The 17622-nt window shown below is 45.7% G+C and overlaps 1 protein-coding gene across 1 annotated transcript in view; it reads left to right on the forward strand.

Annotated features, from left to right (window-relative positions):
- The window catches only part of IL13RA1 (interleukin 13 receptor subunit alpha 1), a 59356-nt gene extending 42138 nt beyond the window's left edge, over positions 1–17218 (forward strand). Inside the window, exons 10-11 of the mRNA XM_045470978.1 lie at positions 516–600; positions 14443–17218. Coding sequence (XP_045326934.1) covers positions 516–600; positions 14443–14535 — 178 coding nt within the window. The 3' untranslated portion in view covers positions 14536–17218. The remainder of the gene's footprint in view (positions 1–515; positions 601–14442) is intronic.
- Positions 17219–17622: the final 404 nt, after the last annotated feature.

Raw genomic sequence — 17622 nt, forward strand, 5'->3', positions numbered from 1 at the left:
ATCTCATTTAAGCTGGAAAAAACATTTGTGTTTTTTTTCAAATTTATCTTGGGAGAGAGGGGGGGGGGGCGAGCGAGCGGGCAAGCAGCCGCCGCGCTGACGCGGGGCTCAGTCTCATGAACCACGAGATCATGACCTGAGTCGAAATCGAGAGTCAGACGCCTCACCCAGTTAGCCACCCAGGTGCCCCAAGCTGGAAAACAGTTTTAAAAACGACGAGAGTGGGGCGCCTGGGTGGCCCAGTCGGTTGGGTGACCGACTTCGACTCAGGTCACGATCTCGCAGTTCGTGGGTTCGAGCCCCGCGTCGGGCTCTGCGCTGACAGCTCGGAGCCTGGAGCCTGCTTCGGATTCTGTGTCTCCCTCTCTCTCTGCCCCTCCCCTGTTCATGCTCTGTCTCTCTCTGTCTCAAAAATAAATAAACGTTGAAAAAAAAAAAATAAAGTGCCTTTATTTAAATGGGACGTTCCTGTGGACTGGAAGATTTGATCAAAAAATGTCTCTGTTTTCTTAAAGGCTCAAGATCATTATATTCCCTCCAATTCCCGATCCTGGCAAGATTTTTAAAGAAATGTTTGGAGACCAGAATGATGACAGCCTGGTAAGCACTGATTCCATGAAGTTCGAAACTGGGTTTTGTTCGGAGGCTGTGGGATTTGTAAAAAACAAAAACAAAAACAAACCCAGAAAATTTGCCGTTTTGACCCTTTTTAAGTATACATCTCAATGGCATTGAGTACATTCACAGTGTCGTGCAACCATTATCGCTATCTCCAGAACTCTTTCATCATCCCAGATAGAAACCGTGCCCGTTAAACACGGACTTCCCATTCCCCCCAGCAGCTGGCCACCTCTTTCCTACTTTCTGTCTCTATGAGTTTGCCTGTTCTGGGTACCTCGTGTAAGTGGAATCCTACAATATTTGTCCTTTTGTGTCTGGCTTCTTTCACTTAGCATAATGTGGTTCATCCACGTTGTAACATGTGTCAGTACTTTATTTCAAAATTGGTTATTTTGGGGCACTTGAGTAGCTCAGTCAGTTGTGTGCGACTCTTAATTTCAGCTCGGGTCATGATTTCCCGGTCATGAGATCAAGCCCTGCATCGGGCTCTGCGCTGGGTGTGGATTAAGATTCTCAAGATTCTCTCTCTCCTTCTCCCTCTGCCTCTCCCCCACTTGCACACGCTCTCTTGCTGTCTCTCTCTCTAAAAGAAAATGCAAAATTGATTATTTTAAACCACATTTTACCGAAAAGATTAAGGAAGAGGTGATTTAAAATGTTGCATCTCACAGTGCACAGCTGGTTCAGTCTGTGGGGCATGCACTTCTTGATCTCAGGGTCATGAGTTTGAACCCCACATTGGGCATAGAGCCCACTTAAAATAAAAAATAAGGGGCGCCTGGGCGGCTCAGTCGGTTGAGCGTCCGACTTCGGCTCAGGTCGTGATCTCACGGTTTGTGAGTCTGAGCCCCGCGTCGGGCTCTGTGCTGACCGCTTGAAGCGTGGAGCCGGCTTCGGATTCTGTGTCTCCCCCTCTCTCTGCCCCTCCCCTGCTCATGCTCTGTCTCTCAATAACAGACGGTAAAAAAATTTTAAAAAATAAGTTAAAAAATTTTGTATCACAGACTACGCAGACCATTTGAGAAGTCCTCGGGATACTTTGCCCAGCTCATATCACTGGGCTTTGTTCTCTCCAGGGTAGGGGGTCTGTTTAATCCAAACCCTCAGTGAGAGGAGCCTTCCAGATGAAAGCAGTCCAAAGGGCAGGGTTTCTGCCTCTTGGTGATTTGGGGAAATAGAAAGATAGGGTAAACATGGACATAGATTTTGTTCATGCTGGTGCCTGGAAAGCTGGCCTCCAAAGACAAACTCACCCCAACTGTTACAGTTCGTTTGCTGCAGACTCTCATGCTGGAATTTGTGGCTAGAAAAGCGAAGACCCCAGGGGAACCGAAGAATTTCAGGTTTCTCCGATAAGTACATTCACCCAAAGAAAATAATAAGGACACTAAATGGAATAAATATCAGCATTATTACATATATCTTAAATTAGTAATATCAGGCCCAGGGCAGTTAATTTAGTGAAATAGTACAGCATAGTACATGATAGCCTGGGCTCTGGAGTCACATTGTCTGGATTCAAATCTCATTTACCATCTGTCTGACCTTAGGTAACTTCCCTAACCTCTCTGTGCCTCAGTTTTCTCATTTGTAACATGAAGGTAATGATAGCGCCCGCCTCTTGGTGTCGTTCTGTGGTTTAGATTAATTTAATACATACAGACTGCTTAGCATGCCCGGTACAATTACTGGTGCTTAGTAAGCGTTAGCGATTAGTATTACTGTGGATGCTTTCCCATTCTTGTGCATCTCCAGACGGTTTCTTTTTTAAGTAAGCTCTACCCCCAACAAGGGGCTTAAACCCATGACCCTGAGAGCAGGAGTCACACACCGAACCAACTGAGTCAGCCAGGCGCCCCTCCCCAAACAATTCTCTTAATAACAAGTGATTCACAATAGCAGCGATGATATACAGCTAAGGAAGGAAGGCAGGGAGGCTGATTTGCTTTCAGAGGAGGATTCTTCTGGATCAGTCTTTCATCAAGGCATGGTCATACTGCCAGACCCTGAGGGTGGGGCACCGTGAGGCGGAAGTCAAGTGTAACTCAGGTGAATATGGCAACCACTGGTTCTTCGTCTTTAGTTGAGTCACAACCAACTGAAACCCTTGTAAGAATAGGGACCCCCGGACCCCGCCTCCAGAAAGTCTGATTCAGGAGGTCTGGGATGGGTCCCGGGAATCTGCGCAGTGAACGGGAGCTCACAGATGATTCCTGTTCTGGCAAGATAGTTTGTGGAGACACTTTGAAGAACACTGTTCTGGGGCGCCTGGGTGGCTCAGTTGGTTGAGCGTCCACCTCTTTTTGTTTTTTTAAATGTTTATTTATTTGAGAGAGAGAGGGAGGGAGACACAGAATCCGAAGCAGGCTCCAGGCTCCGAGCTGTCAGCACAGAGCCCGACGTGGGGCTCGAACCCACGAACTGCAAGATCATGACCTGAGCCAGTCAGTCAACCAACTGACTGAGCCACCCAGGCGCCCCTAGCGTCCAACTCTTGATTTCGGCTCAGGTCATGATCCCGGGGTCATGGGATCGAGCCCTGTGTCAGGCTGGGCACTGAGTGTGGAGCCCGCTCGGGATTCTGTCTCTCTCCCTCTGCCCCTCTCCCGCACTCGCATGCCTGCTCTCTCTCTCTCTGTCTCTCAAATAAAAAGAAAGAAAGAAAAATGCTGTCATGGCTATTTTCCTTAGGAAGGAGGTTGGGGTCTGTGCAGGTACATGAGCGCCTCTAAGCAGTCATGGAAAGGCTACTACGTTATACAGTGTATTTATTCAGTGCTTTGCTTCTATTCCCTTCTTGCATGCTCGTAACCGTCCTTTGGTGTAGGTGCCGTAGTGCCATTTTCTTGTTTTAGTACAGATGAGGAAATGAAGCCTCAGCGAGGCTAAGTCACTTGACTGGAGTCACACAGCTAGTAGGTAGTAAGGTGGGATTTGACCCAGAACTGTCTGATCCTGGAGTTGTGTCTCTCTCTCTCTCTCTCTCTCTCTCTCTCTCTCTCTCTCTTTCCACTCTGCTGCATTGCCTCTTGTAAGATAGAGTGTTTGTCCCCAGGAACCTCACTACCTTCTGAGAGTTCCGTTTGATAGAGAGGGTTGGGGTAGGGGAGTTCCGAGAAAAAGGTTTGGAGTCGCATTCCGGCTGGCCTTATATGGGGAGGTAAAAGGAGTACCTTTCTGACATCAATCTGAAGGGAATGGATTAGAGGGGTAGTCATGGGAGCCACCTGGGAACCCAGTCCTGAACTTGCCACATACACGCTTTGTTTGGCCAGCGTGGCATATTTAAAATCTTTCCATTTGGCATGGCACACACTCTTCCAGTTCATCTCTGGCCCTCTCGTTCCCGGTTCCCACCGTGGTTTCACATGTTGAGGTAACTCACGTGCCAGACCCCTGAAACATCTTTGAGTTTGCTACCCCTCTCAGCAGAATGAAGATGAGCCCAAGTGCCACGGTACGAATGCCCAATATCTGTGAACGCGTGTTTGGACTCACGAATACGTACAGGACATACAGCCCGAGCATCGATAAGATAAATTTTCAGCCCAATAAGTTTGTAAAGAGCGGTAGTAGCCCATGTCAGCAAGTAGGACGGTGGGGGTGGGGGCCTGGCACTTCTCACGCACTTTGTGGAGGGCAACTTGGGAACACGTAACAAGAATCTGTGATCTTACAATTATACTTTTAGGATGAGGAGATAATCCAGCCATGGCACCGGGATGGTCAGTGCAGCGTCTGTCTCTGACACGAAGACTTTAGGAGCCAGTGAGACACCCACAATGGAGAATTAGTGAAAAACCAGGTTAGGTTTTCAAAGCATTTGATGTCACAGCGCACTGCTCCTGGTACAAGAGTAAGAAACATCATAACTGCAGAGTACATTACAATCCTAACTTTTATAAAACCACACGAATGTACGCATAGAACAGTGAGTGGAAAGAAAGGAGTCAAAATGATCATCTGGGCAGAAGGACCGCGTGGATAATCGATGTTATTCTCTACCTTTCTGAAATTTCCAGATTGCCTATCATGAGCACATATTACTTTTGTAAGAAAAGAAGCCCCGTACAAGTTATTAAGAGAAAAGAGAATATTTTGGCCCTCTGAGTTTGAGAGATAATAGGGACTTGAAGTTAGGTGGTAGCAGGGGAGATTGACGCAAGAGACATTATTAAAGGCGACTCATTACAACTTGGGGACTCTGTGGGCGATGAAAGGTACAGAGTAAAAATAATCTCAAGGTTTCAAGCCTGAGTGATAGAGTGAACGGCAGTAACATCGACAGCAAAATCAGATCAATTATCTGTCTCAGAGATGGGAAAATTGCTTTTTTTCAATTTGCTGTCTAGAGGATATGTTATCCCGATGAGTCAGAGAATTCTATAATTTAGCGAGGCGGATACGCTGACAAGATGGACCGCTAAAAGCATAAGATGTTTTTGTTTGTGGTGGTTGCAGACCATTAAATGAAATCAGGGTTGAAAACTAAAAGTGTAATACAAATGCCAGACAGGGGAAAGGGGAATGGAATAAATTTTCATGTTTTCTTTTTAAGCAAATGAATAATCTTTTCTCTGCACGGCACCAAGCCTTATCAATTGAACTGTATATGCAGCAGAAAGATGAGCCTTTTACTTCTAGAATTATCAAATTATAGAATGAACATGGCCCTAGGGGTCATCCAGTGAGGTGGATGTTTTACATGTTGAATTATTTATCTTTTTTTTTTTAATGTTTATTTATTTTTGAGAGAGAGACACACACACAGAGTGTGAGAAGGGGAGGGCCAGAGAGAGGGAGACACAGAATCTGAAACAGGCTCCAGGCTCTGAGCTGTCAGCACGGAGCCCACGCGGGGCTCAAACTCACGAACCTCGAGATCGTGACATGAGCCGACATCGGACGCTCAACCGCCTGAGCCATCTGAGCGCCCTGAATTATTTACCTTTAATTGTCAATTTTTAAAACTCTTAGATGCTAGTCCTACCCCTTCATTTTAGAGATGGGGGCAGTGGGGGCCTGAGAGACCTTTCTCCAGGACTGTCATACAGAGAGGCCATTGCAGAACCTGAACCTGAAGCCATCGTAGCCCAAAGTTGGTGTCTCCTGAGCCTGAAAAATAAGCCATGCCCTTTCTAAACGCTCGTCTTCCACGCTACACCACCTATAGTGGTTCTTTTCAGAAACTTATGTAGGTGTGGCCGCAAATAAATGAAATCCTCCGTATAGTTTTCCTTAAGGTTTCCACTGTTTTGACAGTGTTTTGCTTGTCTCCATGGTAACGCTGTGGCCAACAGCGTTTCTTCCTGTTGCTCCCCTGCTTGCCTTTTTCTTTGTGACTAATTGGGCTGCGGGCCATGTCTGGGGGCAGGGGGCTGTGCGGAGGGAATTGCTTCTCCTCCTGCATCTGCCTTTCTTTTTCACCCGTAAAAAATGATCTATTCTTCCCCCGCTTCTTGGAAACCAATTATGTTTTCAGTACTGTGCCAGTTTGACATTCCTGATTGGAAAGCGGCTTGATAACTTGGAGTTGACTTCCAAATACTGCTGAGTTGTTGGTTTTTGTGTTTGTTTTTTTTTTCCCACTTCAGTGTGTATCTTTAAAAACAAGGAATGCAAAAAAAAAAAAAAAAAAAAAAAAAAGAAGAAGAAGAAGAAAAGAAAAACCAGGAACGTAACCAAAATAGCATGGCTGCGCTTTCGAAGTGATTCATTCTTTACTATCGTGTAACAGTCCATTGTAAAAATTTTCCACTTGTTGGGAGACAGGTAGTATCCAGTCCTCCCACCGTTAGGGAGGCTGAGATTGAGCGCTGTGTTTAAGGTGCTGACGGGGTGTCCCCTCCAGCCATTTACACTGATTTCCAGCCCCGTGCCTCCTGAAGATAGTCCTCGTGGTGCTAAGTTAGCACCCTGTCAGCTCTTTAGCGGATGCTTTTTTGTGCCGCTTGGTCTCATGGATCAAATCAATGATTTCAGCAGGCGTTGTGAAATGATGATTTTCCTATCATCGAAACTACGTTTATAAGCTGGCCCTTAGTACTCTAAGGCTCTTTGGTTGTTCTGAAATTCTGTTTCTGCTAGGAAGGCAGATACGCCTTTCATTCTTTCCCTTTCATTTTCATTGTGAAGCGGGGTTTGGGTCCATCGCTACCTCAAATGGTACCAAATTAGTTCCCTTCACACCACATTCAACTGGTTCTTTTTCTTCTTTTAATGTTTATTTATTTTGAGACAGAGAGAGAATGAGAATCCCAATTAGGCTCCACACTCATTGCAGAGCCCGACAAAGGGCTCGATCTCATGACCGAGAGATCATGACCAGAGCTGAAATCAAGAGTAGGACGCTTAACCAACTGAGCCACTCAGTCGCCCCCCGCCCGCTGCTTTTAAGTAATCTCTGCCCCCAACGTGGGACTCGAACTCACAACCCCGAGATCAAGAGCCGCACGCTCTACTGACTGAGCCAGCCAGGTGCCCCTCAACTGGGTCTGTTTTAAGCTGCAGCGATTTTCGAGGCATGGCGATCCACAATTCATATTGTTCCACTTTCTTTGTGAACGTTGATCTGCAGAAGACTGGGGCATGTAATCTGTTGACTTGTATTCCTACAAAAGGCCAGTGTTTTGCATGGTGCTGAGGTGGCCTTGAGGCCCACTTCACTTCTATGGAAAATTCACTGTGGGAAATAACCAAATCTTGAAAGTCTTCTTAAATTGGGATTTAGCATTCCACTGTGCCACGAAATTTATTTCTTTAAAATATAAAAGCCTGTATAGCGTGCTGCCTTTTCTAGAATTGGACGACTAGCAACCAAAAGCCAGTCATGTTAGCTTCCCAAACACTGATTTGTTTTCCATCCACGATGTTTTTCATATTTGGCCATTATTCTTTTGTTGATTATCTTGTTTTAAAAAATTGGCAGTGTGAGCTGAATTATGGACTGGTAATTTTGTGGGTTCAGTTTTTTTTCTACAAGTAATTTTGAAATGAGACTGGCATATAATTTACGAAACTGAACAACAGGTCAGAGCATTTGTTCCCTTTTCTTACATAGACATATTCATAGAAGCAGTCCTCAGGAAAAGGCCATGATGCTAATAATGGGTGGAAATGAGAATAGTCCAAGTTTTAGGAACGAAAAAAGGCAATCGACAAAATGAATGTCTTCTTGGAAGCCATCTCTTCTGCGCTGTTCCCTTTGTTAAAATAAATTGGTTTTCTTCCTGTCCACCACAGCTAACCCATTGGGTCTAATGACTAGAAACCAATGAAGGTGTGATGTTCAGCACGCATTTTTTAAAAATGAAAATATTTTTCCTTTTAAAAGCAATATGTATTCATTACAGAGACATGAGAAATACAGAAGACCAAAAGAGAAAAGGCTAAAAATCACTCTTCATCCTGTGACCCAGACAGAACCCTCTTGAATGTTGTGGGAACAACATAGAGAAATGGAACTTTTATTGGTCAGTGGGGTAATAATGACGACAATAATAATGGCTTGTACTTACTGAACTTCTGCTTTGTAGCAGACACTCTTCTAAGCACTTCCCTCGTTAATTTGATCCCCTCTTGCAGTTGGTATTCTCTCCAGTACACGGATGAGGACGGTGAGGTACCATAGCAGGGTGGCGGGGGCAGGGGGGGGGGAGAGGAGCAGGGGGCGGGTGGTGGTAATGTGTGGCTCGCTCCAGATCACATTGCGAGGACACAGCAGAGCTAGGATCCAAACTTAACGAGCAGGCGTCAGAGGTGGGACCCGAACCCAGGCATCCTGATTCTCCAGTCTAGACTCTTAGCCAACCATATGATATGTTTTAACGACATGCTCATATTTAATTTTATTTGAATTTAACAGATGAGAAAGTAGCAGGTGCAACTGAAGGAATTTCTGAGCATTTGACAAATTATAAAATAAGTTTCAGTGATCACTAAAAAGGGCATTTTTTCCCCTATGTCCTCCCCTCTGTCTCTGTTTCGAAAGCTGTCCGGTGTCTGCATTGTCAGCGCATGTAACTTACATACTACGGTGTGTCCCCCATAGCCTACATTTGGTCTTTGTTCCGTGGGGGTATTTCTGCTCACTACTGGTCTTTATGTTCATGTCTCCCCAGTCACTTTGGTGGTTGGAAGCTCTAAAAGTTTTCTCAGGGAGGATTCAGGGGACCAACATCTCCTGAATTATTTGCACATTGATGGACTTTGCCGCGTTAATAATTGAAAATCAGTTTAGCTAGGTACAAAATCCATGGCTCACATGTTCTTGCCTTGGGTATCTTAAATATGGCATCCACTTTCTTCTGGCATAAAATGTCGAAGTCGGCTGACAATATAATTTTCTCTCTGCGTTAAAACGCTTGGTCTTGGGGCACCTGGCTGGCTCAGTCAGTCAGTGGAGCGTGCGACTCTCGATCTCAGGGTTGTGAGTTCGGGCCCCACGTTGGCTGTCGAGCTTACTTAAAAACAAACAAACACTTGGTCTTTTCTGTCTGGTTGTCAAAAGTTTTTTTTTTTTTTTTTCAATGTCCAATAATTTTGCCAGAACGTGCCTTGGTGGTGGTGTTGGTCAGCCTGGCCTGATTCTCTGAGGGATATGGTGTGCCCCTTTCAGTATGTAGTTTCAGATGTTTTTTTAATTTCAGTAAACATGTCTCCACTTCTGGATTTGAGTTATTGTGTTCCCTTTTCTTTGCCCATCTTCTGTATTTGTTACATCCTCTTGAATAATCTTTACCTGCCTTCGTGTTTTTTAAATGTCTACACCCGACACGGGGCTCGAATTTACAACCCCAAAATCAGGAGTCACATGCTCTTCTGACTGAGCTAGCCAGGGGCCTCTCTTTTTTTTTAAAAAAATTTTCTTGAGTTTATTTGTTTATCTCGGGAGGGAGGGAGAGAGAGAGAGAGAGAGAGAGAGAGAGAGAGAGAGCACAAGCAGGGGAGGTGCAGAGAGAACGAGAGACAGAATCCCAAGCAGGCTCTGCACCATCAGTGCAGGGCCCGACTCGGGGCTCGAACTCCCGAACCTTGAGATCATGACCTGAGCTGAGATCAAGAATTGGACGCTTAACCGACTGAGCCACCCGGGTGCCCCCTCATTTTTTTTTTTAGTTAAAAAAAACCCCTGCTTTTCATCTGCTGTTTCTCTTGAGGTATTATCTGTTGTGTTCATTTACCCCTGTGTTCCTTTTAGCTTAATCTTCATTTCTGAAATGATTTTCTTTTCCTTCTCATTCTTTCCTGAATCTTAACAGGTCATTTCTGAGTTGTTCTTATTCTAAATGTTTATGTTCTTTCACATCACATACATTATTTTCATATCATATAACTTTTTCTTAATATATGTGAGCTAGCTTTAAAATATTGGACTATAATTTCATGTAATTTGAGGGGGCATTCTTGCATGTTTTAATTCTGCCAGGATTTTATTCTGTTGCTGATTTTTACATGAAATTCATTTCCCTGATGTTTTAGAAGGAGGCTTGATTTAGGATAGTTTTCCTTTTTCCCTAGTTTCATGGCTATGGAGTTCCATCTTCTAGCACTTTTTACAATTGTTCAAAATATAGTGAATTTCTTACCGAAATCTCCCCCACCTTGTCTTGCCTCCTCTACTTTTTTTTTTTTTTAATGTTTTTTGAAATTTATTTTTGAGAGAGAAAGAGAGAGAGAGAGAGTACAAGTGGGGGAAGGCCAGAGAGAGAGAGAGAGAGAGAGAGACACAGAATCCATAGAAGGGTCCAGGCTCTGAGCTGTCAGCACAGAGCCTGTCGTGGGGCTCAAACCCAGAACCCATGAACTGCGAGATCATGACCTGAGCTCAACCGACTGAGCCACCCAGGCGCCCCCTGCCTCCTCTACTTCTACCTGGACTTTCTGTTTGATCTCTCTTGTCTCTGTCCTGGCCAGTGTGGAGTCTGTGTGCACTGGTGGCTCCTCAGAGTGGCCCTTTGCCCGGGAAGGGAGCTTGGGGTGATTTCAAGAGTTCAGAAGGCCCGGGCAGCTCCCAGGCTATCCCATGGACTCCTCGTACCCAGTCACTATTCGAAAGGGCAGACCCGTGCCGGGCTCACTTGCTGCTCATAAATTAGATTGCTGATGTCCGGGTTATTTTAGAGTCCTCGTATCTGTCAAATGTCCTGCTGGTTCCCCTCCCCATCCTCCCCCATGACGGATTCCACTGTGCTCTTGTCGCTGGCTCTGATCTGTTCTATCCATTCATATCTCAGGCTCCATGGGGGGCATCATTTTGTTCCGGTTTTGTTGTAGATTGTGTCCGTGGGTCTGAGTTTTGCTCTCTACTTACCCTACTTCTGTTTCCTGCCGTGTTCTTTATGGTGGCGTCTGCGGAGATTCAGAAGCTATGCCGCCGACCGCTGCATTTCTCCCAGAATTCCTCTGTAAACTACAGACCACGGGCCAAATCCCGTCTGCTGCTTGTTTGTCTACAGCCTGCAAGCTAAGAGTGGTTGTTATACTTTTAAGGAGTTGAAAAGATCTGAAGAAGAATACTACATCTTAGCACATGAAAACTATTTGAAATTCAAATGTCGGTGTCCCTGAACGTTTTGTTGGAACCCAGCCATACCTGTTCATTTACATGTTATCCATGGCTGTTGTTGTGCTGTAACAGCAGAGTGAGTTATTGGGACAGAGACTCAAAGCTGAAAATATTTATCATCTGGCCATTGACAGAAAAAGTTTGCCAACCTTGGCCTATAATATACTTTTTAATGGCTAAATGGTATTCCATCGTGTGACTATATCATAACGTACCTAACCAAGTCCCTATTACTGGCCATTTAGATGACGTCTAAACGTCATTATCATAGGGATCATTTCACAGCTATATTAGCACATGTGTTTTATTATTTTGAGGGGATAAATTGTCGTAAGTAAGATGGCCGGATCAAAGGAGATTACACTTTTTAAACTCTGTGATTAATATTGACACATTATCATCCAGAAAGGATATACAGGGTAAATATCTATTACGGTTACTGTTTCGATAAATTATGGTGCATTCAGGCAATGAAATATTATGCACAGGGCAAAGAAAATGAGGTAGATCTGTTTTAGTGATATATAAAAATATGTAATATATGTTGTCAAATGAAACACCCTGGTTTCAGATGTAGAGTCTGATTTCTTCGTGTTAAGGAAAGGGGAGTGCTAGAACACATACTCTGAAATCGTTCACAAGAAGCGTAGATGACAAGTCGGTTGTACCAACTTATATACCCTGTCTCAGTGTCTCCGTGGTGTCTCAGTGGTGGTTTTGCCATGCCTTTGCTAGCGTGAGTGTATCTAATTTAAAAAAAAAAAAATCTTGCCAACTGACAAATGAGAAAAGGGCATCTTGTTTTAAGATTTTTTTCTTTTTTTGAGAGAGCGGGTGAGAGCAGGGGAGAGGAACAGAGAGACGGAGAGAGAATCTTAAGCAGGCTCCACGCTCGAAGCACGAAGCCCCATGCGGGGCTCAATGCCAGGACCCCGGGATCATGACCTGAGCTGAAATCCAGAGTCTGACACTCAACTGACTCAGGCTCCCCAAAGGGCATCTTGTTTTAATTTTATGTGTCAACTTTCATATTTTTTTGGTATGTCTATCGGCTTGAAGTAATTCTGTTGTGAAATTCTTGTTCATTGTCCATTTTTTCCCTTGCATATTCATCTTTTGGAAACCTTGTAGTTTGTGAAGCTCTTTGGGTCTATCAGCTATTAATCCTTTGCTTGTCATCTGATTGCCTTTGTATGGAATTTAGGGTGATTAACGATATACGGAAGGTTTTTTCTTTTTTGTGCATGCAGAGCTTTATTTTCTATGTGTAGGAAGCCTCTTTGTATCTCAGACTTATGTAGTTGTTGCCCAGTGTATTTTTCTAGAACTTACTTGATTTCGTTTTTTACATTTAGGTCTTTAATCCACAGGGAATTTACGCACGTGGGCCGTCAAGTAGGGCTTAACTTTATTTTTCAAATGCTTAGCCAGTTGTCTTAGTGCCATTTATTGAATAAGCCATTATTTCAAGGTCATGGAATTTTTTCAGATTGTTTTTTTTTTTATTTGAAGTCTCTGCATTTCATGTTTTCAAAACTCCCGGTTTGTTGATTTGATTCACGCCAAATAAAATTTACTCTTTGAGCATACGGTTAGAGGAGTTTTAGCAAGTGTATGCACTTTTGTAGCCACTGCTCCAGTCAAGATACAGAACATCTTCATTGTCCTCTGCAAAGTTCCCTCGTGCCCCTTAGTAGTCAACCCCCTCGCTCCTGACCCTCTACCCTTGCAACCACTGATCTGCTTTCTGTCCCCAAATTGTTACCTTTTCCAGAATGTCCTCCAAATGGAATCATCAAATACGTACATTTTCGAGTCTGGCTTGTTTCACTAGGCATAATGCATCTACGAGACATCCATGTTGTTGCACGTATCAGTAGTTTATTTCCTTTTGTTGCCGAGCGACATTCCATTATAGTGCTGTACCACGGTTGATTTAGCCACTCACTTGTTCAAGGGCGTTGGGCTCGTTTCCAGTTTGGGGCTTTTTGGAACAAAGGCTACTGTAAACATTCATGTAGAGGTCTGCGTGTAGATCGATGTTCCCATTTCTCTTGGGTGGATACCTGGGAGTGGGATTTCTGGGTCATGCGGTAAGTGTATGCTTCGTTTTCTAAGATGCCATCAGACTGTCTTCCATAGTGGCTGTACTCTTTGACATTGCCACCAACAATAGATGAGGGATCTAGTTACTCCGTGTCTGTGGCAGCACTTGGAATTGTCAGTATTTTTTATTTTAGCCCTTCTACTAGGGGTGTGAGGGTTAAATAATTTAAAAGAAGTTGGAAATTTTAAGCATCGTTTCTCAACTCTTCCCTCCATATGCTTTCTGTGAAGAGCTAGATAGTCAATATGTTTGACTTACCGAGCCCTTCGGTCTTCGTCACGGCAACTCACCTCCGCCGCAGTAGCATGAAAGCGGCCACGGACGGTACAGAAGCCAATAGGCGTGGCTGCGTTCCAATAAAACTTTATTTACCAAAACAGCCTGCTGGATTCTGCTCTTACGCCATAGTTTGCATAGACACCAGGTTTCGTCTAGTGACTTTATTTTACAGATGAGGGGACTGAGCTCAGGTTCCACCCTTTCCCTTGAGTTATAAGTAAAGAAGGCAAAGGCCAGGATCTTGGCTTTTACCATAAGAGACACACTTAACATTGAGCTCAAGCTGAGCTCACCTTACGCATAATTCCTGGTTCTAGCAAATGCTGTCACATGAAACTGTTAATATAGGGTCTTTACAAAGTTGTAACTGCGGTAAGACTTTTTTGGGGACATTTTATATGCCGCCATTTGGCCTAGATGCTGGCTGACATTTGGAGCCTATTCTATCTCTGGAACAGAGGTCACATTTGGGTAGTAAGAAAATAAAGGAAGTGACAGTTAAAGTAAGAAAAAGCACTGCTACCCTATTATTCTTCTTCAAAAGACTCGGTTTCCAGTTTTGAAGATGCCCAAATGTATCTCCTGAGATAGCTCTTTTTTTTTTTTTCCCTCTGAGATAGCTCTTAAACGCTGCGTCACGATCCCACGCTCTCCCCCCACCTCGCATGTTAATTCCTGACTGTTTCGTTTCATTGTTCAAATAGATGAAGATTCTTAGGTCGAAAAAAAAAAAAATCAAAACCGTAACAGGAAGGCATACGCTCATGGTTCCATGCACGCAAACCTAAAATTAAACCCTGGCTGGGAGTCCTCAGGGAGAGAACATTGTTTAGAAGAGTCATCGTGTGTGTGTTTTCTTCCCTTCCAGCACTGGAAGAAGTACGACATCTATGAGAAGCAAACCAAAGAAGAAACTGACTCTGTTGTGCTGATAGAAAACCTGAAGAGAGCCTCTCAGTGATGGGGCTAATTTATTTTCCCCTGCGACGTGACGATTCATCCCACTCTCCGTTTGTTATCTGGGAACGTGTTAAAAGGAAAGCGAAACTACCGGGCCATTTAAAAACAGGCAGCTCGTAAGAGCCACGGTCTTCATGTCAAGTCGTGCACTGAGAAACTAAACACAAGGGGCTCTTTGGCGAAGAGAGCGGAGTCATTGTCGTTGAATTAGAAAAGCAGACCTCCCTCGCGAAGGCTTCAAAGCAGGGGGCAAAGCAAACAGCGGTGATGGCGGTAGAGTTCATCTTATCCAGAGTTGTGACGACTTCTGAGGGTTCTGTGCCTGCTTTGTACGCTTTGTGTCCAACCACACCGATGCATTTTATGTGGGGGCGGGGGGAGGAAACTCATTCTGGATGCAGGCGCTAATGCCAGACTTGAGTCACGGCGAGCATCTACCAAACGAACTTGATGGAATCTATCACAAACGAAATTGATGAAACCTATTATCCGTTGTTCGGGATCTCTCGGCGTGTTCGTGGCTCTGTAAACCCTTAGCAGTCCGGACGCGTCAGCCCCCTGAGCAGCAGCTTGCCCCGCTTTGGAAGGCCCGGGCGTCAGTGTTGGCCACGAGCGTGGCCACTACAGCAAGAGCCTTTCAGAGCCGTGGCAGGCTTTTAAGGGCAGTGGAGGTCGAATGCCTTATTGGGCGTTGGGATCTGCCCCGTGCCATCTCTCATGGTGTCTTGTTTCTTCTTCACCTCTGCTACTCCAGTCAAATACTCCGCCTGTGTCCAGATTGTGCTAGGCCCCCGGGTGGGAGGCACCACTCGAAGGGTTGACGGTCCAGTTGAGACGCCTCTCTTCTGACCCCTCTATCTCCACCAGTCATTTTCCAGAGCTTTCGGCTCCCCGGTTCCCGTACCCGTTTCCCCTGCCCCATCGGCCCCCCGTTCCCGCCGTTGTGTCCTTCTGTCCCCTTTCGCTAGAAATTAGAATATAAAGCTGCTCAGCACACCTAGAAGAGCCGGGAGGACTCTGCACCTCAGGTAAAGTGAGGCGACTAAGAAGCAATGACTGATTTTTGCATGTTTTGTATGTAACTTCTTGCATGAGTCTGCGTTCGTTTGAAGGTTTTCAGTGCTTACTATTTCTCTGTGCATTTTTCTAAGCAGAAAGGAGGTATTCTCCTTACTTAGAACTTTGCTGTTCGTAGGGGCGCCTGGGTGGCTGGGTCGGTCGAGCGTCCGCCTTCGGCTCAGGTCGTGATCTCACAGCTGGTGAGTTCGAGCCTCGCATCGGGCTCTGCGCTGACGGCTCGGACCCTGGAGCCTGCTTCGCGTTCTGTGTCTCCCTCTCTCTCTGCCCCTAACCCACTCGCGTTCTGTCTCTGTCTCTCTCAAAAATAAATAAACATTAAAAAAAGAAAGAAAAAAAAAAAAAAAAGAACTTCGCCGTTCGCTTCAGAAGAGGAGAGTCCCGTCTTCCCCTTCCCCCGTGCTGCCCCAAGTGGTTACGAGTAGGTTTTGCATCTTCTATCGATAGCTTCTGAGGCTCTAACATTTGTATCCATTTTTGTTTGGGTTTTTTTTGGCCTACCAAGTGAGGGCTCCACCGGCACCCAGCCCTACAACACATGCGCAGAGACGTTCCCCTCTGCTCCTCCTCCTTCCTCCAGGTTTAACGAAGCGTGGAAGTGAGGGGTCCCCCTCGCCCTCCCCCCCCCCCCGCCCCCCAGTGTTTCTCACCTCAGGCACACGGACTCAGATTCCTGGTAGGAACTTGAAAGCCCGACGACCACAAGTTCTGCAGACATCCATCTGTTGGATGCGGCCCAGGCGTCGTGACCGGTGCCGCTCCGGTGGGAGATGCCCGCTCGCCGCAGGTTTGGGCGAGAGTGGCAGCCTGCTGGCCCTGGGGTGGAGGAGGGATGTGCCCGGCCTTTCTGAGGAAATCCCTCGCCAAGGGTAGATGTCAACGGGTTTCCTCCCTGGGCTGCTTTTTTTTTTTTTTTTGGAGGTCACATTGGGGTGGGCGTAGTAGATGTCCCCACTTCGTTCTCAGGTTCTCTGGCAAGGACACTTGGTTTCCCCGTGTAGGAGCGAGATCATTTCGTCGTCAAGTCTTTTGCAGTTTCTAGAAAGCAACACACCCACTAAACGCCTCCCCGAAAGCCATTCTTTCCCCTGGTTTTCTATGTAGGTGGCAGCCAGGGGGATGCCTTGGTATTACGAGTCACCGAGGGGCTGCCGGTGTTGACGGTCACAGCCTGGAAGCGGGGAAGCTGTATCCGGTGCCATTCGGCTCTTTTAGCCGTAAGATAGTCGAGGGAAAAGGGGGCAGCGAGTTCCGGGACTAGCTCGGGCCGTTCCATAATTACGGAAAAGCGACCCCCAGGTCTGGGAGCGCGTGGGAAACTTTAATACGTCAGTGGGATTTCCATCACCTGTAGGAAACTGGTAGGTTCGTTTGCTGTTTTATGCCTCAACTCTATGGATTGTTTTTCTCCACAGACCTAAGTAAACCCACTGTAAGGATGGTCATTCTTATTCTTTCATTAAGTTGTTCCCCTATCTGGGCACTGAAGGGATACGTGAAACAACGTGCAGAATCGTTTTTGGTAATGCCTTCAAACTCGGGGTCATCTTGTTTAACTTCTTAATAGGAAAGCTTGAGTGAAATAAATATTGTCTTTTTGTATGTCACCCACGTGTTTTCCTGTGGTCTCATTTTGGGGTAACGTGTCGTAAGGCGCGCGTGGTGGAAAGATCGGAGTTAAAAGAATAGACGTTGTGGAAAAAAAAAAAAAGACGAAGACAGTGATTTTTGTCTTACGGCCATTTCTTGCAAGCTTCCCTGCTGTTCTCGGGATGCCTGTGTTTTCTTTCTTTAATGTTTATTTATTTTTGAGAGCGAGGCAGAGTGTGAGGCAGCGGAGGGGCAGAGAGAGAGAGGGAGACACAGAAGCCGAAGCAGGCTCCAGGTCCCGAGCTGTCAGCACAGAGCCCGTCGCGGGGCTCGAACTCACCAGCTGTGAGATCAGGACCTGAGCCGAAGTCGGACGCTCAGCGGACTGAGCCACCCAGGCGCCCCCCACCCAACCTTTTTT

Source organism: Leopardus geoffroyi, chromosome X (assembly GCF_018350155.1).
Source record: "Leopardus geoffroyi isolate Oge1 chromosome X, O.geoffroyi_Oge1_pat1.0, whole genome shotgun sequence".
NCBI lineage: Eukaryota > Metazoa > Chordata > Mammalia > Carnivora > Felidae > Leopardus > Leopardus geoffroyi.